General features: G+C 36.3%; 1 protein-coding gene across 1 annotated transcript in view; it reads right to left on the bottom strand.

Annotated features, from left to right (window-relative positions):
- Positions 1–3,249: 3,249 nt before the first annotated feature.
- Positions 3,250–25,726, bottom strand: part of LOC138305357 (protein mono-ADP-ribosyltransferase PARP4-like) — a 31,790-nt gene continuing 9,313 nt past the window's right edge. Inside the window, exons 6-20 of the mRNA XM_069245648.1 lie at positions 20,563–20,697; positions 20,205–20,366; positions 18,600–18,734; positions 17,968–18,126; positions 16,294–16,454; positions 15,754–15,894; positions 15,391–15,489; positions 14,450–14,633; positions 13,770–13,920; positions 13,284–13,420; positions 8,038–8,262; positions 6,163–6,315; positions 5,639–5,725; positions 3,971–4,012; positions 3,250–3,480 (exon numbers count right to left, since the gene is read on the bottom strand). Coding sequence (XP_069101749.1) covers positions 3,250–3,480; positions 3,971–4,012; positions 5,639–5,725; positions 6,163–6,315; positions 8,038–8,262; positions 13,284–13,420; positions 13,770–13,920; positions 14,450–14,633; positions 15,391–15,489; positions 15,754–15,894; positions 16,294–16,454; positions 17,968–18,126; positions 18,600–18,734; positions 20,205–20,366; positions 20,563–20,697 — 2,202 coding nt within the window. The remainder of the gene's footprint in view (positions 3,481–3,970; positions 4,013–5,638; positions 5,726–6,162; positions 6,316–8,037; positions 8,263–13,283; positions 13,421–13,769; positions 13,921–14,449; positions 14,634–15,390; positions 15,490–15,753; positions 15,895–16,293; positions 16,455–17,967; positions 18,127–18,599; positions 18,735–20,204; positions 20,367–20,562; positions 20,698–25,726) is intronic.

The following is a 25,726-nucleotide window of genomic DNA, read 5'->3' as shown; positions in this document are numbered from 1 at the left end:
ATACTTGACAAGGTCACATAACATCTATATACTGGCCAGTCAGTATGTCATACTTGACAAGGTCACATAACATCTATATACTGGCCAGTCAGTATGTCATACTTGACAAGGTCACATAACATCTATATATACTGGCCAGTCAGTATGTCATACTTTACAAGGTCACATAACATCTATATACTGGCAAGTCAGTATATCATACATGACAAGGTCACATAACATCTATATACTGGCCAGTCAGTATGTAATACATGACAAGGTCACATAACATCTATATACTGGCCAGTCAGTATGTCATACATGACAAGGTCACATAACATCTATATACTGGCCAGTCAGTATGTCATACATGACAAGGTCACATAACATCTATATACTGGTCAGTCAGTATGTCATACTTGACAAGGTCACATAACATCTATATACTGGCCAGTCAGTATGTCATACTTGACAAGGTCACATAACATCTATATACTGGCCAGTCAGTATGTCATACTTGACAAGGTCACATAACATCTATATACTGGCCAGTCAGTATGTCATACTTGACAAGGTCACATAACATCTATATACTGGCCAGTCAGTATGTAATACTTGACAAGGTCACATAACATCTATATACTGGCCAGTCAGTATGTCATACATGACAAGGTCACATAACATCTATATACTGGCCAGTCAGTATGTCATACTTGACAAGGTCACATAACATCTATATACTGGCCAGTCAGTGTGTCATACATGACAAGGTCACATAACATCTATATACTGGCCAGTCAGTATGTCATACTTGACAAGGTCACATAACATCTATATACTGGCCAGTCAGTATGTCATACATGACAAGGTCACATAACATCTATATACTGGCCAGTCAGTATGTCATACATGACAAGGTCACATAACATCTATATACTGGCCAGTCAGTGTGTCATACATGACAAGGTCACATAACATCTATATACTGGCCAGTCAGTATGTCATACATGACAAGGTCACATAACATCTATATACTGGCCAGTCAGTATGTCATACTTGACAAGGTCACATAACATCTATATACTGGCCAGTCAGTATGTCATACTTGACAAGGTCACATAACATCTATATACTGGCCAGTCAGTATGTCATACTTGACAAGGTCACATAACATCTATATACTGGCCAGTCAGTATGTCATACTTGACAAGGTCACATAACATCTATATACTGGCCAGTCAGTATGTCATACTTGACAAGGTCACATAACATCTATATACTGGCCAGTCAGTATGTCATACTTGACAAGGTCACATAACATCTATATACTGGCCAGTCAGTATGTCATACATGACAAGGTCACATAACATCTATATACTGGCCAGTCAGTATGTCATACTTGACAAGGTCACATAACATCTATATACTGGCCAGTCAGTATGTCATACTTGACAAGGTCACATAACATCTATATACTGGCCAGTCAGTATGTAATACTTGACAAGGTCACATAACATCTATATACTGGCCAGTCAGTATGTCATACTTGACAAGGTCACATAACATCTATATACTGGCCAGTCAGTATGTCATACTTGACAAGGTCACATAACATCTATATACTGGCCAGTCAGTATGTCATACATGACAAGGTCACATAACATCTATATACTGGCCAGTCAGTATGTCATACTTGACAAGGTCACATAACATCTATATACTGGCCAGTCAGTATGTCATACATGACAAGGTCACATAACATCTATATACTGGCCAGTCAGTATGTCATACATGACAAGGTCACATAACATCTATATACTGGCCAGTCAGTATGTCATACTTGACAAGGTCACATAACATCTATATACTGGCCAGTCAGTATGTCATACTTGACAAGGTCACATAACATCTATATACTGGCCAGTCAGTATGTCATACATGACAAGGTCACATAACATCTATATACTGGCCAGTCAGTATGTCATACTTGACAAGGTCACATAACATCTATATACTGGCCAGTCAGTATGTCATACTTGACAAGGTCACATAACATCTATATACTGGCCAGTCAGTATGTCATACTTGACAAGGTCACATAACATCTATATACTGGCCAGTCAGTATGTCATACATGACAAGGTCACATAACATCTATATACTGGCCAGTCAGTATGTCATACTTGACAAGGTCACATAACATCTATATACTGGCCAGTCAGTATGTCATACTTGACAAGGTCACATAACATCTATATACTGGCCAGTCAGTATGTCATACTTGACAAGGTCACATAACATCTATATACTGGCCAGTCAGTATGTCATACTTGACAAGGTCACATAACATCTATATACTGGCCAGTCAGTATGTCATACTTGACAAGGTCACATAACATCTATATACTGGCCAGTCAGTATGTAATACTTGACAAGGTCACATAACATCTATATACTGGCCAGTCAGTATGTCATACTTGACAAGGTCACATAACATCTATATACTGGCCAGTCAGTATGTCATACTTGACAAGGTCACATAACATCTATATACTGGCCAGTCAGTATGTCATACTTGACAAGGTCACATAACATCTATATACTGGCCAGTCAGTATGTCATACTTGACAAGGTCACATAACATCTATATACTGGCCAGTCAGTATGTCATACTTGACAAGGTCACATAACATCTATATACTGGCCAGTCAGTATGTCATACTTGACAAGGTCACATAACATCTATATACTGGCCAGTCAGTATGTCATACTTGACAAGGTCACATAACATCTATATACTGGCCAGTCAGTATGTCATACTTGACAAGGTCACATAACATCTATATACTGGTCAGTCAGTATGTCATACTTGACAAGGTCACATAACATCTATATACTGGCCAGTCAGTATGTCATACTTGACAAGGTCATCTAACATCTATATACTGGCCAGTCAGTATGTCATACTTTACAAGGTCATCTAACATCTATATACTGACCAGTCAGTATGTCATACTTGACAAGGTCACATAACATCTATATACTGGCCAGTCAGTATGTCATACTTGACAAGGTCATCTAACATCTATATACTGGTCAGTCAGTATGTCATACTTGACAAGGTCATCTAACATCTATATACTGGCCAGTCAGTATGTCATACTTTACAAGGTCATCTAACATCTATATACTGGTCAGTCAGTATGTCATACTTTACAAGGTCACATAACATCTATATACTGACCAGTCAGTGTGTCATACTTGACAAGGTCATCTAACATCTATATACTGGTCAGTCAGTATGTCATACATCTGTAATATACAATTACCATCATACAGAATATTGCTGTATACGTCTCTCACCTGATTGGACGGATCCTCCTCACTCTGTTCAATCCACATTCGTGGTATGTGCACCTCTGCTAACTCAAACAGGAGATGAAATCCTTCAGCCATGGTGGCTTCTTCATCAGTCAACACAAGAGCTTTACACCCTTTTGGCTGGAATAAAACCAAATGTAGTGAGATCACTAGGTTTAGTTTGTGCCTATTTGGCCTCCATTCCATCAAATTCTTAGGGATTAAATTGTTGTGAAAGTGCAGTGCACTATTTTCAAAAGCAAAGAAAAAGAAGGCAGTTTGTTGTTTATCCTTTTTGGCATTAATTTTCTACTTGTAAATACTAATTGGCATTAATTTTCTACTTGTAAATACTAATTGGCATTAATTTTCTACTTGTAAATACTAATTGGCATTAATTTTCTACTTGTAAATACTAATTGGCATTAATTTTCTACTTGTAAATACTAATTGGCATTAATTTTCTACTAGCAAATACTAATAAGAACTTTCCAAATATTAAGATTATCATAATAAAGCTTCCATATTATAAAGAAATGTTATTCAAAACAGGTTTTGATAAAAATTATATTTAAATGTAATTATAGCTCCAGTTTATCAATTGTAATACATGTAGTTGAAGATGACAAACCTTTCTATTTTTTACTTTTCTTGGTCTGCCAGCATCAAAATCCTGAAAAACATAACATAATTTTAATTCCAGAAAATTAGTGAATATTAACAAAATTAACAAGAGACCCAGAGGGCCTGTATCACTCATCTGGTTTGTAATGCCAAGTTATGTTCTTAATACAGATTCATTGTTTCTTTTCTAAAGGAATTTAAATATTTACCTCTATTTTCCCTATCAAGCCCCACACATCCTTCCCCCAAAGGGATCAGAGCCAAAATTTATACAAACTCTAATCCCCTTCCCCCAAAGATGTTTCTGGTCAAATTTGGTAACAATCCATGCAGAACTCTATGACTAGTTGCGATTTAAAGAACCAACTTCTATTTCCTCTATTGGGCCCCGCCCTTCCTGCCCCCGGGGTCAGAGCCAAAATTTATACAAGCTCTAACCCCCTTACCCAAAGGATGCTTCTGGCCAAATTTGGTTACAATCCATGCAGAACTCTATGACAAGTAATAATCTAAAGGATTTACCTCTATGTCCCCAATTGGGCCCTGCCCCTCATGCCCCCTGGTGGTTCAGAGCCAAAACTTATACAAACTCTATTCCCCTTTCCTCAAAGATGTTTCTGGCCAAATTCGGTTACAATCCATGTAGAACTATATGACAAGTAGCAATTTAAAGGATTTACCTCTATGTCCACAATTGGGCCCTGCCCCTCATGCCCCCTGTGGGGTCAGAGCCAAAATTTATACAAACTCTATTCCCCTTTCCTCAAGGATGTTTCTGGCCAAATTCAGTTACAATCCATGTAGAATTCTTTGACAAGTAGCAATTTAAAGGATTTACCTCTATTTCCCCTATTGGGTCCTGCCCCTCCTGCCCCCGGGGGATCAGAGCCAAAATTTATTCAAGTTCTGTTCCCTTTCCCCCCATGGATGTTTGTGGCCAAATTTGGTTACAATCCATACAGAACTCAAGGACAAGTAGGGATTTATAGGATTTACCTCTATTTCCCAAATATTACTATAGACAAAGAAGGAATGAAATATTATTTAATTCCTCAAAAATACAGTTTATGTCTGTTTGTCGCCAAGTTTTATCAGTTCCGTCCTTATCTATAACTACATGTCTCTGCCAAATTTCATAGCTGTTAATGGTGTATAACTTGAGATATCCTGTTCACAACGTGATTTTCAAAACTAGGGGATATGCTATAAGCTACAATGGAGCTACATGCTAAAAACGAAATGGTCCCACATGCAACAGACTTGTGGCCTGTTACCATAGTGATGATCTTCAGTCGGTTGACTTTGGCGTTACTGTTCTGTTTTACGATTTTTTGATCAGCAGTTAAAATTTATCAATATTGACCTAAATCTTTAAGCAACATTACCTCACCTTTGCATGAACTTGATACTGAAATCACAATTTGACTTCTTTAAGACAATTAGTTTGTATTTCTTTTTCACTTACAGCATATTGCAATTTTCAATAAGTGAATTATTTAAATTAATGCAATATAAGTTTAAATTTCTTTCAATATCAGGAAATTCACACTCATCTGCTGCACTGGGTACATGTTTCACACAATGTCTTGTATAGTTTAATTGGAACAAAAATTTACAAGTTATTCTATGCAAATAATTGAATGATTAGAAGAAAAGAAAGGGAATCAATACATACCATTATCACAATTTTGTGAGTGGGGCATTGGATATTTCTAAGGTCGAAGGGCATGTCCACAGCAACAGCAATAACACATTCAATATCCTACAAATGAAAACACAGCTCAATCTCATAAATTACATTTCATGCTAAAATGATGTGATTCAAGTATTTAAGATCCATAAATGAAGAAGAATGTATCAAAATCAAAAATACACATCCAGAATCTGAGAGAGCTGATATCTATCCTTCAACATGCTCAACTTAGTTTACCTATAAGGTCCAAGATCTAGTCTGAGAGTTACACCTACATCTACAGAGACTGGTGATCAAGATATTGAAGTAAAACATACTAAAAGCACCTGTCCAAATCAAATCAATGAAGTCTCATGAAAAAAGGCCACATGTGTTAGACATTAACATAATTTGCTCCAAAAAATCTATTTCAATTTTTTAATTAAGATTATATTTAATGAAAGATTTTCTCCTTTGAGGGTTTAATTTGTTGTTAAATTGCATGTTTGAGTATAATAAATTATTACATAGTCCTTAATGTTTTGTTTCCATGGAGCTAAAGTGCCTGGCAGACGGAAGCTCACAAGGTCACCTTCAACTTGTAATTCTGTGACATAGGTGATTTTGATGACAACGGTTGCATAGGCAGGGACATTTCCCACTGTGACTGTAAACACATCCTGTTCACAAACATACAAAGTTCAGGTTAAACAAATTAATCGGATGAGATTCCCTATCTGTCATGTACAAAGGCCATGATACACAATAGAGCAATCACTCATCTAAAGATGGCCTAACTCAAGGTAGCTTCACCACAAAGTGTTAAAAGCTAGCTATTGAAAAATGATGCTGAATACATATATCCATGAATTCTCACGCTAAAATATCAATAAGAATATTGCAAATATGGATACTGTATGTATGTGCATATGATAAATTCCATTATTTATTATACCACAGTGATTTTCATGTCTAAAATACTTCTGTGTCTGCGCTAGTTGCACTTAAAAATTATTAATTCAATTCAGAGTGAAACTATTGAACCATTCATCAGTATAGACAGATAGTATAAGGACAAGAATTCCACAAAAAAATATAATAACTTGCCAATCAGTTAATAAACAGAACATGATTTTCTATTTTAGTAACAGTGACCTTGACCTTTAAACTTTGGACTTGAAAAGCAATATTGAGAAAGAAGTTTTGGTGGTAAAGTTTACATTAAAACTGAAGATAATTCAAAGAAACTAAAACATCAAATTAGGTGTAGTATCATTATAAGGTTTTGAGTTATACTGATTATAATCAGATACAATGCTAATGTAAAATACAGATTACAACCAGATACAACGGTGATGTAAAATACAGATTACAACCAGATACAACGCTGATGTAAAATACAGATTACAACCAGATATAACGCTGATGTAAAATACAGATTACAACCAGATACAACGCTGATGTAAAATACAGATTACAACCAGATACAACGCTGATGTAAAATACAGATTACAACCAGATATAACCAGATATAACAGTGATGTAAAATATAGATTACAACCAGATATAACGCTGATGTAAAATACAGATTACAACCAGATACAACGCTGATGTAAAATACAGATTACAACCAGATACAACACTGATGTAAAATACAGATTACAACCAGATATAACAGTGATGTAAAATACAGATTACAACCAGATACAACGCTGATGTAAAATACAGATTACAACCAGATATATAACGGTGATGTAAAATACAGATTACAACCAGATACAACGCTGATGTAAAATACAGATTACAACCAGGTACAACGCTGATGTAAAATACAGATTACAACCAGATACAACGCTGATGTAAAATACAGATTACAACCAGATACAACGCTGATGTAAAATACAGATTACAACCAGATACAACGCTGATGTAAAATACAGATTACATCCAGATATAATGCTGATGTAAAATACAGATTAAAACCAGATACAACGCTGATGTAAAATACAGATTACAACCAGATATAATAGTGATGTAAAATACAGATTACATCCAGATATAATGCTGATGTAAAATACAGATTACAACCAGATACAACGCTGATGTAAAATACAAATTACATTATCCAGATATAATGCTGATGTAAAATACAGATTACATCCAGATATAATGCTGATGTAAAATAAAGATTACAACCAGATACAACGCTGATGTAAAATACAGATTACATCCAGATATAATGCTGATGTAAAATACAGATTACAACCAGATACAACACTGATGTAAAATACAGATTACAACCAGATATAACGCTGATGTAAAAACTTTAAGATAGGCCTCCCTATCAGCCATGGAATGGAAGCCATAATTACAGACAAAGACACTCCCAGCCCCGGACCTACCGGAGACTCCTCGTCCTGGTCCATGAGGTAGGCACCATGACCTTCACTGATGGCCTTTTTGTACTCCTTGTGCGCCGTCTCTTTCTCCTTCACTTCTCCAACCACATGCTTGTCATTGATGTAGGCCTCAAATCCACACACAGCCGCCATCTCGTCAAGTGGGAACACATACTTCCCTTCTAACATTTCAGCACTGTTGTTTTTGTAAACTTGAAATACCTTCACCTGAAAAGAAAGTTTTTTACAGTAATAATGAAATTCAGCAATTATAGATAACATTAAAAAATAATGGTAATCTAAACCTAATTAAAACAAAAGTTTCTTCATGTCGAGTAGACTAAACTTTCAAAATCATCACCTATTTTTATTTTACATCAATGTTATACTTACAAGTACTTTTATCATGATTAATATATTACATTTGAGAAATATTCAAAATCTAAAAACTTAAAAATATGCAAATAGACACACTTAATTAAATCAAAAGTTAAATTTACAGTAAATGACAATATAAAGTTAATGTCAATGAAAAGTAAAATTCCAATGATTGTGAATAAAACATGACAATTGATTTCTGCCAACACATCCAGTTTACTATGTACCTCGGCCATCAAGTCCTTAGTTTAGTCAACAAATACATTTTAGCCTACTACATACCTCAGACACCAAGTCCATTAGTTTAGCCAAAACAAAGTTTACTACATACCTCAGCCACCAAGTCCATTAGTTTAGCCAAAACAAAGTTTACTACATACCTCGGCCACTAAGTCCATTAGTTTAGCCAAAACAAAGTTTACTACATACCTCGGCCACTAAGTCCATTAGTTTAGCCAAAACAAAGTTTACTACATACCTCAGCCACCAAGTCCATTAGTTTAGTCAACACATCCAGTTTACTACATACCTCTGCCACCAAGTCCATTAGTTTAGCCAAAACAAAGTTTACTACATACCTCAGCCACCAAGTCCATTAGTTTAGTCAACACATTCAGTTTACTACATACCTCTTCCACCAAGTCCATTAGTTTAGCCAACACATACAGTTTACTACATACCTCGGCCACCAAGTCCATTAGTTTAGCCAACACATACAGTTTACTACAGTACCTGAACCGTTTAACGTTCCCAAATTTGCGTTTCGTTTGCGTTTGCGTTATTTCCGTTAGCAATCGTTAGCGTTAGCAATCGTTTATCGTTAATCGTTATCGTTTGCGTTAGCAATCGTTAATCGTTAGTTGCGTTTACAATCGTTTGCGTTTGAAATCGTTTGCGTTAATCGTTAGCAGGACCCACTTCCGCTAACGTTAGCCACTAAAAATAGAACCAAATGCCGGTGAGATGCTTTGACGATCCGGATATGATATTACGTTTACCGCTTCGTGAAGAAGCGATTATCATAACATCTATGAAAAAAAAATAATATGAATAAAGTGTATTGTATTGCATTTTATATCTCTTTTGGATGTATATATGTTTGTTAGATGTGGTTGAAATAAAAATATGTACAGTAACAAGATCGCATATACATGACGTACGCTCCTACATATGTATCCGTGAAAACGTTCTGAAATACTCGTATTTAAATGACATTTCAAAACTTCTTATTATTATTATCAGAAACATATATCATATATATGTTTGTAGTTACTATGATTTCTGCGAAAGCAATTCAAATATTAACGAAACTGTCTTACAGAATATTAATGTCAAAAGCATTATTTTAGAAAGAATCCACGACAGCTGAAAGATTACACAAGAATATAGCTAAAACAGATAATAAAAAATATAAAAATGTTATTACAGACACGCTGCATCATATTCTTCTTGTTATGTTAAATTTCATCAATGTATGAAGAACGCTAAAAAAGACTCGGGAGATTTGTAAATAAATTCGTGAAATTTAAAAATCATGACGAGTTTGAACACGGGGAATAGGTGAGATTTGGCATTTACATGTACATATTTTTAAACGCAATTAATTAGTACTTGTATCTACATATATATATGAAAATGGAATAAAATGATGTAAATGTTTGTAATGTACGAGTATACCTACAACTACATGTTAACACGTGTAGAGAATTCGAACTGTGCAGGGGTACGTTACATTGTATTAAAGCCTTCACACGTACTGTACGCGTGTCAAATCAGGCACGGGTATACCTTTAAGCTCATATCAATAAAAACTGGACAGTCACGGGCACCTTCTCACATGTGTTCGTTGTTATTTGTACCTGGAATCTTTTCAATTCCCAGCGTGACGCGCACGGGTATTTTACCTGTACAGGTATATAGGTCACGACTGGTGTTACCTTGTGTCGACCCCCTGTAGCTGGCCACGGGCGGAGTTCACCTGTAATTAACACTTTCCCTTCTTGGGAGGGAGATTAACTTTATACCCAACTTACCTGTGCCCCGTACAAAAATATACACTGTGACAGTACATTTCACGGACATATATATACTGTCGTATTTCAAAGTTTTGATGTGGGCAATATGCTTTCCTATAGATTACGTTGGAATGAATTAGCTTACACTTATACATTGTATGAATATTTAATTTGTTTAAACTGTAAATTGAAGAGTTGCTTGGTGTGAAATGTGATCAAATAACTATATTTCTTACGCCAGTTACAAATATACGTAGAAAATTGTCGCAATGCAATTTTACAGTTATCTTCAGTGTACATACATGTATGCATGTGCATCACTATCTTCATCGTTGTTGTCATCAATGATTATGCATAATTTGACTTAATTTGAATATAGATAACTGGAAGTGAAATATTTCCGTTCTTTATATCTGTATTATATGCATGAACTATAAAATGAGAGAACTGCAAATGGCGAAACACGAATTCAAATGTTCAATCTTTATTACACTAGCTATGGCGTATGTACGTGTATTTGTAAATGTACATGTGCGACCCTAAAATCGATGCCTAGTCAATTGTAAGCAATGAGCTTTTATGAATGCACACCCTAATTATATACAGCGTGTAATCCGTTATGAAACAAATATTCCGAGAATACAATTTTCCATGATAAGCGGAAGAGCCTTTCGACAATCTGGAAAAAACCCTGAAACTTGTGATTGATGCGAGAAACACTATAAGATGTTAATTATTACCATTGTTGAGTTATGACACATCGATAATATAAATCAAACATATAGATGGAAATTTGATTTACAGCATTTTAAATGTGTGAAAATGTTTCCATTTAAAGTACATGTACCAGTATACGCCTGATCGCTTCACTAAAGTTATGACATTGTGACGGTAATATTATCAATAAAGTGTTGTTGTAACAATTTGTTTGTTATTTCTTAAAATGTCGGACAAATATGACACTTAGAATAACACAATTCTCTCTTAATACATACGGTTGTACAAGTAATTTGTAAACGTACGTGTGAAGTGGAAACTTCGTATCGAGTACAGTCGTGTTTGACTTCATTGTGTGATTATCACTAAAGAGATGCTGTAACAATTTGTTATTTCTTAAAATACCGGGTAAATATGACACTTTAGAATAATACCATTCTTTCTCCACACATACAGTTGCACATGTCATTCATTTTTGTACATGGAAACTTTGCATCGAGTACTGTCGTCTTTGACTTCATCGTGTCCATATAGTTTTCATAGGCAAATGTTTATATGATATACAGAAACTTTAATCCCGAACATACTCCAGTTTTTCTTGTACTTTCGTTTGTATTTCAAAACATCAAGATCCGTAATTCATTTACCGTCAAGCCGTGTCCGTGATTATAACAACGGTATTTCCGGTTAATCATAGCCGATCGTTTTGCGTTTTGCGTTAATCGTTAATCGTTAGCCGGTATTGCGTTAATCGTTTATCGTTAATCGTTAATCGTTAGCGTTAGCAATCGTTAGCGTTAGCTAACGAACTATTTTTTTGCGTTGCGTTTGCGTTAGGCTGGGAACGTTAAACGGTTCAGGTACTGTACATACCTCGTCCACCAAGTCCATTAGTTTAGTCAACACATCCAGTTTACTACATACCTCAGCCACCAAGTCCATTAGTTTAGTCAACACATTCAGTTTACTACATACCTCAGCTACCAAGTCCATTAGTTTAGTCAACACATCCAGTTTACTACATACCTCTGCCACCAAGTCCATTAGTTTAGCCAACACATACAGTTTACTACATACCTCAGCCACCAAGTCCATTAGTTTAGCCAACACATACAGTTTACTACATACCTCAGCCACCAAGTCCATTAGTTTAGCCAAAACAAAGTTTACTACATACCTCGGCCACCAAGTCCATTAGTTTAGCCAAAACAAAGTTTACTACATACCTCAGCCACCAAGTCCATTAGTTTAGCCAAAACAAAGTTTACTACGTACCTCTGCCACTAAGTCCATTAGTTTAGCCAAAACAATCAGTTTACTACATACCTCAGCCACAAAGTCCATTAGTTTAGCCAAAACAAAGTTTACTACATACCTCAGCCACCAAGTCCATTAGTTTAGCCAACACATTCAGTTTACTACATACCTCGGCCACCAAGTCCATTAGTTTAGTCAACACATCCAGTTTACTACATACCTCAGCCACCAAGTCCATTAGCTTAGTCAACACATTCAGTTTACTACATACCTCGGCCACCAAGTCCATTAGTTTAGCCAACACATTCAGTTTACTACATACCTCGGCCACCAAGTCCATTAGTTTAGTCAACACATCCAATTTACTACATACCTCAGCCACCAAGTCCATTAGTTTAGTCAACACATTCAGTTTACTACATACCTCGGCCACCAAGTCCATTAGTTTAGTCAACACATTCAGTTTACTACATACCTCGGCCACCAAGTCCATTAGTTTAGCCAAAACAAAGTTTACTACATACCTCAGCCACCAAGTCCATTAGTTTAGTCAACACATTCAGTTAACTACATACCTCAGCCACCAAGTCCATTAGTTTAGTCAACACATCCAGTTTACTACATACCTCAGCCACCAAGTCCATTAGTTTAGTCAACACATCCAGTTAACTACATACCTCGGCCACCAAGTCCATTAGTTAGTCAACACATCCAGTTTACTACATACCTCGGCCACCAAGTCCATTAGTTTAGTCAACACATTCAGTTTACTACATACCTCGGCCACCAAGTCCATTAGTTTAGTCAACACACATCCAGTTTACTACATACCTCGGCCACCAAGTCCATTAGTTTAGTCAAGACATTCAGTTTACTACATACCTCAGCCACCAAGTCCATTAGTTTAGCAAACACATCCAGTTTCTCTAGTTCTACTGGATTGACCTCCTTCCCATCAGCCACCAGTCCAGGTTTGACCTTTGACATAGGGTCCAAGACATCTTTCACATCTTTCAAATCTATAAATCAGTTAAAAATTATATGGATCAATGATATCAATGGGGAACTTTAATTTTCAATTCATAACTTCTCTTCTCTTTTCTCTTACCTTATCTTCTAATTCAAAAGATGACATGACAACATATATGTAGCAGCTGGGTTTGAACTCAGGACCTCTACAAACTTTAATGCCTTGATGACTGTTTACAAGCAAGACTCAAGTTATTACACTAGCTGATAAAAAATTATATTTGAGATATCTACCCCTAAAATAACCAGCCTTCAATATTTCTCCAAATGGATTTTCTAATTTGTCAAAAACACAATGAACCCCTAAAATGAACAGTACATCTTAAATGAAAATCTTACTGATTTTGTCTGATAATGTTTGAGTATTAGTCTCCATGTTTTCCTCTGTGTGTACAATTTCCATAGGTATGGGTGTCTCACTGCTGACTGTAAACTCCACGAGGTAGCACATCTTCTGTTGGTCTGGTGAGTACACTACATACTCATCCTCCTACAGGTGAACAGTATTTGGAGTTTGTTATTGCATAAATCAGGATAAAGTAAAAAAAAAAAAAAAAAAAAAAGGTTATGAATCTAAGCCAATACACTCACACATAATCAAATTTCTGGGATATTTTTCTTTGGTCTATCCTAAGTTGAAATCTTCAACATAAGCATAAATACTGAAATTCACTTGCCACTTCTACTATATAAACTAACTAAGCCAAATTAAGTAAAGTCTATGTGGGTATAAATGACACCCAAAACATGACCAGTATGATGTCACTTGTGATAGTACACATTATAAAGATTGTCTGCAAAGCTTTGGCATCTATATAGACCATAGATTCCACACGAGGACAGTTTATGCTTAAATGTTTCAATCATAATAATATTATGAAGATGTAAGTTTGTTATTTATAATTTGTTATTTATTTGTTTGTTAAGAACATTTCCTTCAAATTGCACAATCAATATCTACATCCTACCTAGTGTAAAAAGTAAGGAAAGTATAAATTTAAATTTGGATGATGGCTTACGGTGAAGTCTGATGATTTATTGGATGTGCTAGCCACACCGTGAACACTGGAGTAACCATCTGGAGCATGAGTAAGGGTCTGGTCGTGGCTGTATAGGTCCATACATTTACCCAGAGCCACTTTGTTGACCAGCATCATCCTGGTGCCTCGGCTTTTACTGACCTGGGAATACTTCACACTTGTGCTAAATGATATAAATCAAAGTGCCAAGGCCACTCATAGATGCTGTGAATGAAGGACTCAAACAAAGGAATAAAGAAATTGGTTTTTCATTTAAATATAGAATTTAGTAAACTATACATAAGTGTGCAGTGTTGAATTTCGGAGTTTAATAAAAAATATTTACGATATACCGTATTTATTTTATGATATTTGAAGTTTTTCAAGAACAATAAGTTGAATAACTTATTATCCTGAAATAACTCTATTAAATTTTATTTCTAAATTATTTTTGAAATAACGATTTCAACACCAATGAAACCGTTCAGAATCTGAGTATCATTTTTTTATAATTCTTTATTAATTGCTAAATTATCAATTTCATCAAAAAAATAATAAGTAAACATTTTCGTATCTTAATATCCACTTAACATTGCAGAATATTTTCGGAAAAATATAACATTAGAAATAAGGGGCATTTAAGGATGTGTTTAAACTTAGAGTGTGAGGAAAGCTTAAGTATGTCTCTGGGAGTATAAACATATTTCTCTGGTCAGTCTCTAGTCAGTCTCAGGCACATTGTCCTAATGTTGGTTTCAAACTCACAACTAAGTACTGGAGATCAATAGAATGATACACCTTAACCACTCAGCTGCCCCTTGGAAATCTTTTATCTATGTAGTCCCTTCTGCATGCAGAATTATGTACTCATGACCAGAACTTAATTATGTTATTTATTATTCTATTCTAATGTAACCAATCCTAAGTTTCATAACTTATACCTGGCAGCACTGGCAAAGTAAATGCCTGCACCCAACATCCCAGCATCTGTCCGTGTCCCTCCAAAATCGTCCACAACCATCTTTGGCATCAATAAGCCTCTAGATAATCCAATACAGTATCAGTAAAATGATTCCCATTCCATGACTTAATTACAAATAAAGTTTCGTGCATTTTCTACATTAAAGGACTGTAAACAAAACTCCTAGTAAAAAAGTAATTGAATTCTTATTACAATAATTAAATATATAATAATTATTATGATTGTATATATTTGCTGGAATCAAATAGGTCATCTGTAACAATGGTCAACCCAATAAAGCTAAATATCAAATAAAAGTGTATGGATGTATCGATTTATTCACCTGGACAAGATCCCAACAAAGTTGTTAGGTTTTGATGCATGAAATAAAAGTGTCTGTCCATGTACATCCTTTGTGAAGTTGTCCTCCTCCAGCTGTCTATGAACCTCAAACACATTGACAATGTTCAGCCGTGTGACACTGCTGGAACACACAATAAACCATTTATATCTAGCTGGGTATTTATTTGATTTCTCAATACTGGTGACAGAAAATCTGTTCTTAATATCAATTTAAAAGGGACAATAATTGGAAATAACAGAAAAATAGATTTTATTAATTTATGATTTACATCAAATGCCAAATATCTTTTCATCACTTTCGATCAAACTGAACCAATTATGTTTATAAGCCTACATAAAGGAACATAAGAAGCCTAGCTATAGAAAGAATCTCTTTAGTTATTTATGCAGTCCCCTTACAAAAACCATATGTTCTGGTAAGTGATCTTATGCCCTGACCTGAAATCTGTAATCCTGTAAACATCTACCTCTTATGAATCATATCACAAAGGTATGATCACAATGATCACAAAGTACCCACCTATCAATGGATTTGTTGACTAGTGCCTTGACAGTCTTATATACGTGGTGGTCAGGGGGTCTGTGCTCTATCTGACATCTGAGGGCTCGGTATTTGGACTCTGTTGACCCTCGGAGTGACCAGCCAGTGGCTTCACTGACGGTCAACATGTCCTTCATCACCTATATATGGTGCATTTAGATACAAAACAAACTATCAACAACATTGTCGTCGTCATCATCATCATTTACAACACAATTTATAAATGAAAAAGGACTTTGTACTATTTGGGCCCTTTTTGGCACCCAAATCTGTCAAATTTTTAAACCCGTTATTTAATGATTAAATTGTTTAATTTGAAATATCTAGTACATCCAAGATACAATTGGTATGGTAGTTGTGCATAATTGCAGATGTAATTATCATGGTATTAAACCATCCAAAATATGCATAAATTAAGTAAATTGATCATTTGGTAATATTTACCTATTTTTGCTAAGGTTTTCATTTAAAAATAATAGAGCGCATCCTTGAATAAACTTTATATTTCTACTTAGGATGTATCTTAAATGCTTACATATTCTCAGTAAATATTAGGTTTGTTCAGGATTGCACTCTGTTTTTTCTTACATAAAATCCATCAAACAAGAATTCCACAGAAGTGGATGTGTCGCCTGCACATCATCACAAAAAATACTTATTTAAAGTTGAAAATATTGTTAATAATTAAGTGAAGTTATCAAGTTCAATAACTCTTGCAAATATTGATGGATTTTGACCAGTGTCAATCCCATCTAAGATCCCATTCAATAAAAGCAATACACCAAATTTGGTTGATATCGGACAATAAACACAAAAAGTATCGGTTTTGATGATTTTAAAGTCTCGTAACTCTTGCAAATTTTGACGGATTTTGACCATTATTAAACTCCTACGAGATCTCACTGATATAAAGCAATTTACAAAAATTTGGTTGAAATTGGAAAATAAATACTAAAGTTATCGAGCGGAAACCATGTTTTGACAATTTTTAAGTCCAGTAACTCTTGCAAATATTGACAGATTTTGACCAGTATCGAACCCATCTAAGATCTCATTGATATAGAGCAATATACCAAATTTGGTTGAAATTGGACAATAAATACTTAAGTTATCAAGCGGAAACCATGGATTTATCTGTTTTGACGATTTTAAAGTCCCGTAACTCTTACAAATATTGACGGATTTTGACAATTATTGATTTCATACGAGATTTCATTGATATAAAGTAATAAAACAAATTTGGTTGAAATCGGTCAATAATAATAAGTTATCGCACGGAAACTGTTTCCCGGACGCTGACGCCGACATAGTGATACCTCAGTGTCGCCATTGCTTGGCAGGCGACACAAAAATAGGTGAAAATGAATTAATTTTCACATACGCTTGACTTGCACAAATTTTGAATGGTTACCATGGCAACTAAAGTGGTGATAATAGAAAACAACCAGCATAGATGAATCAGGGATGCACTTAATATTTCAAATACAATTATAATATTGCTTCATTTTGCAACATTACCGGTACGTTGACAATTTAATGAATTTGAGGGCCCATAAAGGCCCAAACCATACATAGTCCTTTGTTAAAACAACAATGAATCAGGTACAAGTCCTGTTGTTACCAGAAAAATAAAAATCCTGATCTTCAACATACCTGACATATATCCTGTTCGCTAGACATCCAAGCATTGTTCACTTGGTTGACAGACACTTTAGTGTTGTGTGGAAGAGAAGTGTAGTATTCATTGAGAATAGACTCCTTGTCCTCTGGTTGACACTTCAGTTTCATCAGTAGTGCTTCAGCTTTCTCAATCTAAAACATTACAATGTTACATGGTAAGTCACACAATGGACATATTGTTCACAATCTGTACTAGAATTTGTGTACATTAGTAACAGATACATTTTGTATTTTGAATTTGTTAAAATGCATTTTGTGCATAGAGATCTGGAATAAAATGATTTTTCATAAAATGTTACTGTGAGCCAATACAGTAAACCAATTTTTCTTCTAGTCAAGATGATGAAATTTCATAAACATTTCATACATAAATTCATAAATAAAATAAATACTGTTTTAATAGGACATTTATTTGAAAATCTGCATACATAAAATTAGTTAATTATCAATTAAAATGATAATTTAATGTCCAATTCAATTTGCTGCATATAAATCTATCATTCAATCCTTTCCTTATTTATGAATACATGTTATTCACATTTATTTACCTTTAATTTAGTCATCTATTAATATTATCACATATGTTTTTTTACATATCTACTAACCTGTTCTAATTTAACAGAGCTGGGTGAAGTTAAGATATCAGACAGATCGGAATAGGCTTCCTTCCATATCCCCTCTACCAGCTCACAGACAGGGGCAGATAACTCTGTTTTCTCTAGTCCAAATGTGACCATCATCTGTTATAACCCATACATCAAGAAATAATACAATCCTTTTTCTCTTAGTTCATTATTACAAAAAGATATTATACATAACAGTAAACCACAATAAAGTATTGCATACATCATTCAAGTTAATAAATTTACATTATTCTTCAGTGTTCAATCTATGATTATTTTTCGTGGGTCCTTTTCAATGATTTTTGTGAAAATAATGAGTCCCACAGTGTTATAGATACCATTCCCAGAAATTTCATGGGTCCTTTTAAAATTCTGTGAGTCCAGGACTCGGGATGCGCACATAGATTTATCACTGATTCTTATATTTTGCTTCATATGAATTTAAGATCAAAATTTTTGTGAAAAAGCAACACTTCAATTGATATATTTATTTATTATTTTTCTGGATTTTTTGTCACTTCTCATTGGTCAAAAATACGCCACGTGATCACCGATAAAAAACTTTATTGCATGATTTTTCCGGAAGTAGTTTATAGAAAAAGTATATTGCACGGTTATTTTTAGATAACGTTATCGTCTACGTTACCAAAACGCTTTGTGTTCCTGGCGCTTTGAAACAAACGCTTTGATGACAGACGACGTTGATTGTTTTGGTTTCTAACAATGACAGACGACGTTGATTGTTTCGGTTTCTAACAAAGATGATGATGACTTCCAGCTGATGACTACAGTTTAAGCTTTTAAAGTTTCAATATAAACACGGTAGGAGAGTAGGAAATAATCGAATAATATTCATTAAGCGTCTGGAGCCATTGAATAGTGAATACGTTTGATATTTATTTTTATAATTCCACCTAGGCTAATTTACTACATTAGGCCTTGGCTAACCCTACTGTATGTATACGATTTTTATTTTACGGAATGGATTACTAAGCATAAGATAATGTATCTTAATTTTAATCTGAATCTGTTAATATATGTTTGACGTCGAAGTGTATTATTTCAACAGAGAACAAACTATACATTTAATTGACTGTGTCCTTAAGACATGGAACTTCATGTACAATGGAGTATATGTATATGTATGCAATTTACAAACACGCATGCACCGGGTTCATGTAATAAAAGCTTGAAGTGCATCAAGTGATACTTTTTTCATATGTTGTTTTTGAATTATACTTGTTACAAAATCATAGAATTGTAACTGTCATCACGAAGCAGAATGTACAATGCGATGCTCACTTAGTTTCACACTCATTTCAAAATGTAGAAAATCCAGAAAAATAATAAAACAATTATAGCATTTTGATGAGGTCGATACATGGTTATATCGACCAAAGAAAAAATATTGACCGAGGACGTAATTTGTATAATAGCAGTAAAATTATAATGATCAAAAGCTTACTTTTTCTATTGTCATATCTCAATCAGATTTTTTTTTATCTCTGAGATGTATTTCAAGGTAACAATTTTTTTTGTTTTATGTTGTTGTTTGTTTTTTTATACTCTTTCTAAGACTTCTATCACCTTTTGAAAATGCAAGGTGCCAACCCCTCTAGGTGGAGCATCATGGGACACCTCCATAAGGTTTGGGGGGTCAGTCTGCTGTTTGTATAGGTAAGTGTACATCTTTGTTGCCTCTTCTGATGTCTCTACATAATAACACTCCATTTTCTCAGGTTTCCCATCCTATTATAAAACAGGTTCATCAAAACATTTATTCAGGTACACTATTACCTACTGGAAAAAAAACTATCATAATAATAACATTATGTAATTTATCATCAGGAACATCAGAAATACTAATGTTGGATTTATATGTTTTCAAAAAATATTTTTTCTCACAAAACATATCTCTAATGTTAATTATTTCATTTTGACACACCTGGATATTCTTTAGGTTACCATGGTGTTTAGACACCCTAAACCTGTATGTTTGTCCCGGCAGAAGATCTCGCTCCTCATTAACATGGACTTCCAAAACACAGAAAAATGCCCTTCCAGCACTCTTCACATATTTCTTGAAGAAAAAAATAAATAAGCTATGACAATTGAAAAAATATGTTAGCATATTACATTACTCTTTTTAAGCCAAAGATCTTCCTAAATATTCATATGTATAAACACTATGTTCAATGTTTTCTTGCACCCAGAATACCTGTCCATACAAAAGCTTCTTTATTTTGAACCAAACGGAAACAAATGACATTTGACAAAACTATAACAAGGGCCCAATGGGCCCGAATCGCTCAATTGCAATCTGGTAATCATACATGGTTCATACTTAACAACAAGAGGCCAAGAGGGCCTGTATCGCTCACCTGGTTTGTAATGCCAAGTAATGTTCTGAATACAGGTTCATTGTTTCTTTTCTGAAGGAATTTTAATATTATCATCTAAGTCCCCTATTGCGCCCCACCCCTCCTGTCCCCAGGGGGTCAGAGCCAAAGTTCTGTTCTCCTTCCCACAAGGATGTTTATGGCCAAATTTGGTCACAATCCAAGCAAAACTCTAGGACAAGTAGCGATTTATAGAATTTACCACTATTTCCTCTATTGGGCTCCACCCCCTCCTGTCCCCGGAGGGTCAGAGCCAAAATTTATACAAGTTTTGTTCTCCTACCCCCAAGGATGTTTATGGCCAAATTTGGTTACAATCCATGCAGAACTCTAGGACAAGTACCGATTTATAGGATTTACCTATAATTCCCCTATTGGGCCCCGCCCCTCCTGCGCCCCCGGACCAGTGCCAAAATTTATACAAACTCAGTTCTAATCTCCCAAGGATATTTCTGGCCAAATTTGGTTACATTCCATGCAGAACTCTATGACTAGTAGCGATTTAAAGGATTTACCTCTATTTCCCCTACTGGGCCCCACCCCTCCAGCCTCCGGGGGGCCAGAGCCAAAATTTACACAAGTTCTGTTCCCCTTCCCCCAAGGATGTTTGTGGCCAAATTTGGTTACATTCCATTCAGAACTCTATGGCCAGTAGCGATTTAAAGGATTTACCTTTATTTCCCCTATTGGGCCCCGCCCCTCCTGCCCCTGGGGGATCAGAGCCAAAATTTATACAACTTCTGTTCCCCATCCCCCAAGGATATGTTTATGGCTAATTTTGGTTACAATCCATGCAGAACTTTAGGACAAGTAGCAATTTAAACAATTTACCTCTATTTCCCCTATTGGGCCCCGCCCCTCCTGCCTGGGGAGTCAGAGCCAAAATTTATACAAGTTCTGTTCCCCCTCCCCCAAGGATGTTTGTGGCTAATTTTGGTTACAATCCATGCAGAACTCTAGGACAAGTAGCGATTTAAAGAATTTACCTCTATTTCCCCTATTGGGCCCCGCCCCTCCTGCCCCCGGGGGGTCAGAGCCAAAATTTATACAAGTTCTGTTCCCCTTCCCCCAAGGATGTTTGTTGCCAAATTTGGTTACAATCCATGCAGAAGTCTAGGACAAGTAGCGATTTAAAGGATTTACCACTATTTCCTCTATTGGGCTCCTCCCCCTCCTGTCGCCGGAGGGTCAGAGCCAAAATTTATACAAGTTCTGTTCTCCTACCCCCAAGGATGTTTGTGGACAAATTTGGTGATAATCCATGCAGAACTATAGGACAAGTACCGATTTATAGGATTTACCTATAATTCCCCTATTGGGCCCCGCCCCTCCTGCGCCCCGGGACCAGTGCCAAAATTTATACAAACTCAGTTCTAATCTCCAAAGGATATTTCTGGCCAAATTTGGTTACATTCCATGCAGAACTCTATGACTAGTAGCGATTTAAAGGATTTACCTCTATTTCCCCTATTGGGCCCCATCCCTCCAGCCTCCGGGGGGCCAGAGCCAAAATTTATACAAGTTCTGTTCCCCTTCCCCCAAGGATGTTTGTGGCCAAATTTGGTTACATTCCATTCAGTACTCTATGACCAGTAGCGATTTAAAGGATTTACCTTTATTTCCCCTATTGGGCCCCCTCCCTCCTGCCCCTGGGGGATCAGAGCCAAAATTTATACAAGTTCTGTTCCCCTTCCCCCAAAGATATGTTTATGGCTAATTTTGGTTACAATCCATGCAGAACTCTAGGACAAGTAGCGATTTAAAGAATTTACCTCTATTTCCCCTATTGGGCCCCTCCCCTCCTGCCCCCGGGGGGTCAGAGCCAAAATTTATACAAGTTCTGTTCCCCCTCCCCCAAGGATGCTTGTGGCCAAATTTGGTTACAATCCATGCAGAACTCTATGACTAGTAGCGATTTAAAGAAATGTTGACAGACGGATGACGGATGGACAACGTACGGACGACGGACGCCGCGCCATGACATAAGCTCACCGGCCCTTCGGGCCAGGTGAGCTAAAAAGAATAAACGAGAATGTATATCATCCCTAAGCATATTAGAGGCCTCTTTGCCTCTTGGTTATTAAAAAGGAGTCATTTAAAGATTTTAGCCTATTTGACCCCTGTGACCTTGAATGAAAGTCAAGGTCATTCATTTGAACAAACTTTGTAGCGCTTCATCCCAACATGTCACATGCCCAATAACAGGTCTCAAGACCTCTTGGTTATTAAGAAGTTGTTTAAAGATTTTAGCCTATCTTACCCCTTTGACCTTGAATGATGTCAAGGTCATTCATTCGAACAAACTTGGTAGCCCTTGATCCCAGCATGCCATAGGCCCAATATCAGGTCCCAAGACTGTTTTGGTATAAAGAAGTCTTTTAAAGATTTTAGCCTTTTTGACCCCTGTAACCTTGAATGAAGGTCAAGGTCATTCATTTGCACAAACGTGGTAGCCCTTGATCCCAGCATGCCACATGCCCAATACCAGGTCCCTAGGCTGTTTGGTTATTAGGAAGAAGACGTTTAAAGATTCTAGCCTTTTTGATCCCTGTGACCTTGAATGAAGATCAAGGTCATTCATTTGAACAAACTTGGTAGCCCTTGATTCCAGCATGCCACAAGCCCAATATCAGGTCCCTAGGCCTCTTGATTATTAAGAAGAAGTCGTTTAAAGGATTTTAGCCTTTTTGACCCCTATGACCTTGAATGATGGTCAAGGTCATTCATTTGAACAAATTTGGTAGCCCTTAATCCCAGCATGCCACAGGCCCAATATCAAGTCCCTAGGCTGTTTTGTTATTAAGAAGAAGTCGTTTAAAGATTTAAGCCTTTTTTTATCCCTGTAACCTTGAATGAAGATCAAGGTCATTCATTTGAACAAACTTGGTAGCCCTTGATTTCATCATGCCACAGGCCCAATACCAGGTCCCTAGGCTGTCTGGTTATTAAGAAGAAACTGTTTAAAGATTTTAGCCTTTTATACCCCTGTGACCTTGAATGAAGATCAAGGTCATTCATTTGAACAAACTTGGTAGCCCTTGATCCCAGCATGCCTCAGGCCCAATATCAGGTCCCTAGGCCTCTTGGTTATTAAGAAGAAGTCGTTTAAAGATTTTAGACTTTTTGACCCCTGTGACCTTGAATGAAGGTCAAGGTCATTATGAAGGTCAAGGTCATTCATTTGAACAAACTTGGTAGCCCTTGATCCCAGCATGTCACATGCCCAATATCAGGTCCCTAGGCCTCTTGGTTATAAAGAAGAAGTCATTTAAAGATTTTAGCCTTTTTGACCCCTGTGACCTTGAATGAAGGTCAAGGTCATTCATTTGAACAAACTTGGTAGCCCTTGATCCCAGCATGTCACAGGCCTGATATCAGGTCCCTAGGCCTCTTGGTTATTAAGAAGAAGTCATTTAAAGACTTTTAGCCTTTTTGACCCATGAGACCTTGAATGAAGGTCAAGGTCATTCATTTGCACAAACTTTGTAGCTTGATCCCAGTATGTCAAAGGCTTAATATCAGGTTCCTAGTCTCTTTGGTTATTAAAAAGAAATTGTTTAACGATTTTAGCCTTTTTGACCCCTGTGACCTTGAATGAAGGTCAAGGTCATTCATTTGAACAAACGTGGTAGCCCTTGATCCCAGCATGTCACAGGCCTAATATCAGGTCTTTAGGCCTCTTGGTTATTAAGAAGAAGTCGTTTAAAGATTTTAACCTTTTTGACCCCTGTGACTTTGAATGAAGATCAAGGTCATTCATTTGAACAAACTTGGTAGCCCTTGATCCCAGCATGCCTCAGGCCCAATATCAGGTCCCTAGGCCTCTTGGTTATTAAGAAGAATCGTTTAGAGATTTTAGCCTTTTTTACCCCTGTGACCTTGAATGAAGGTCAAGGTCATTCATTTGAACAAAGTTGGTAGCCCTTGATCCCAGCATGTCACAGGCCTGATATCAGGTCCCTAGGCCTCTTGGTTATTAAGAAGAAGTCGTTTAAAGATTTAAGCCTTTTTGACCCCCGTGACTTTGAATGAAGATCAAGGTCATTCATTTGAACAAACTTGGTAGCCCTTGATCCCAGCATGCCTCAGGCCCAATATCAGGTCCCTAGGCCTCTTGGTTATAAAGAAGAAGTCCTTTATGAAGGTCAAGGTCATTCATTTGAACAAACTTGGTAGCCCTTGATCCCAGCATGTCACATGCCCAATATCAGGACCCTAGGCCTCTTGGTTATAAAGAAGAAGTCATTTAAAGATTTTAGCCTTTTTGACCCCTGTGACCTTGAATGAAGGTCAAGGTCATTCATTTGAACAAACTTTGTAGCCCTTGATCCCAGTATGTCACAGGCTTAATATCAGGTCCCTAGGCTGTTTTGTTATTAAGAAGAAGTCGTTTAAAGATTTAAGCCTTTTTTTATCCCTGTAACCTTGAATGAAGATCAAGGTCATTCATTTGAACAAACTTGGTAGCCCTTGATTTCATCATGCCACAGGCCCAATACCAGGTCCCTAGGCTGTCTGGTTATTAAGAAGAAACTGTTTAAAGATTTTAGCCTTGAATGCAGATCAAGGTCATTCATTTGAACAAACTTGGTAGCCCTTTATCCCAGCATGCCTCAGGCCCAATATCAGGTCCCTAGGCCTCTTGGTTATTAAGAAGAAGTCGTTTAAAGATTTTAGACTTTTTGACCCCTGTGACCTTGAATGAAGGTC

The sequence above is a fragment of the Argopecten irradians genome, chromosome 1, assembly GCF_041381155.1.
Source record: "Argopecten irradians isolate NY chromosome 1, Ai_NY, whole genome shotgun sequence".
In the NCBI taxonomy this organism is placed as follows: Eukaryota; Metazoa; Mollusca; class Bivalvia; order Pectinida; family Pectinidae; genus Argopecten; species Argopecten irradians.
The sequence above is the reverse complement of the archived record's forward strand: the minus strand, read 5'-3'. Positions and strand labels throughout refer to the sequence as shown.